The sequence below is a fragment of the Eurypyga helias genome, unplaced genomic scaffold (assembly GCF_000690775.1).
Source record: "Eurypyga helias isolate BGI_N326 unplaced genomic scaffold, ASM69077v1 scaffold38491, whole genome shotgun sequence".
Classification (NCBI taxonomy): Eukaryota; Metazoa; Chordata; class Aves; order Eurypygiformes; family Eurypygidae; genus Eurypyga; species Eurypyga helias.
The window spans coordinates 294-1,428 of NW_010232167.1; the positions used below are offsets into that span (position 1 = coordinate 294).

General features: G+C 61.7%; 1 protein-coding gene across 1 annotated transcript in view; it reads right to left on the bottom strand.

The window, feature by feature from the left end:
* Positions 1-35: 35 nt before the first annotated feature.
* LOC104516843 (guanine nucleotide-binding protein subunit beta-2-like 1) overlaps positions 36-1,135 on the bottom strand; it is a gene marked incomplete at both ends in the record, with an annotated part of 1,449 nt that continues 349 nt past the window's right edge. Inside the window, 3 exons of the mRNA XM_010161317.1 lie at positions 36-194; positions 291-386; positions 643-790. Coding sequence (XP_010159619.1) covers positions 36-194; positions 291-386; positions 643-790 — 403 coding nt within the window. The remainder of the gene's footprint in view (positions 195-290; positions 387-642; positions 791-1,135) is intronic.

Genomic DNA, 1,135 nt, shown 5'->3' on the forward strand with positions numbered 1-1,135 from the left:
GGGAGGGGAGAGGGCCCGGCGAACCGAGCCCCAACTGCCGGAAGGAGGCCTCGGCGGTTTTCCTGCCCCATCCTGTGCCGTACCTTCCCACCGGAAGCGCAGAGGGAGCCGTCGGGAGAGACCGTCACCGTGTTCAGGTAGCCCGTGTGACCGATGTGGTTAGTCTTCAGCTTGCAGTTCGCCAAATTCCAAACCTGGGGAGGGAGAGGGAAAAATCAGCCGGGGATGACGCCCTCCCCGGCAAGATTCCAGCTGCTCCCATCCTCCCGCCGCGGAGAGCCCGGCCTCACCTTGACCAGTTTATCCCAGCCGCAGGAGACGATGATGGGGTTGCTGCTGTTGGGGGAGAAGCGCACGCACGACACCCATTCCGAGTGACTCTCGTCCTGGGGAAGAGGAACGACGCCGGGTTCACGGAGAGGAAGCGCGGCTGGGTCTTCCCCACCCCATCCGCGGGGCGCTGCAAGATCACACCCGTCGCGCGCTCCGTCGCTTCCCCGAGCCCCTTGGAATTGTAGAACCGCCCCCCCCGGAGCGCTCAGCGTGGCTTTGAACCCTCAGGAAAGGGCTGGGAGACCCGGATTTCCCATCAAAAAGGGTGGGAGCGGACCCAAAAGGGAGCCCCCAGAGGGGTTTTCTCACCTGCACCGTGTACTTGCAGACTCCCAACGTATTCCAGAGCTTGATGGTCTTATCCCGGGATCCCGACACGATCTGGCGGTTGTCGGAGGAGAAGGCAACGCTCAGGACGTCCTTGGTGTGACCCACGAAGCGGCGGGTGGTGGTGCCGCTGTAGGAAGAGGGAAACGGTCCCAAATTCCACCAAGGATGAGGGGGAAAATTCAAATATCAGAAGGAAAAAGAAGCAGGGAGCAGCCTGGGAAAGGAGGGAATCGGGCCCGGGAAAGGAGGGAGTGATAACGGTTTCCCCTCTCCCTGACGGGAATTCAGGGGGAGTTGGGATGTGTTTATCCCGTGGGCACACCCGGCTCGGTTGTACCCCCCAGTTCAGCCCAAAACGCCCCCAAAAGAGCAGCGGGGGGAGGGTCCCCCCAGGCGCTTCTCCTCTCCCATCATAATTGCAGGACGTTGTCTTCAGATCCCAGCGGATCGGCAGACAGTTGTGTCAGGTTTA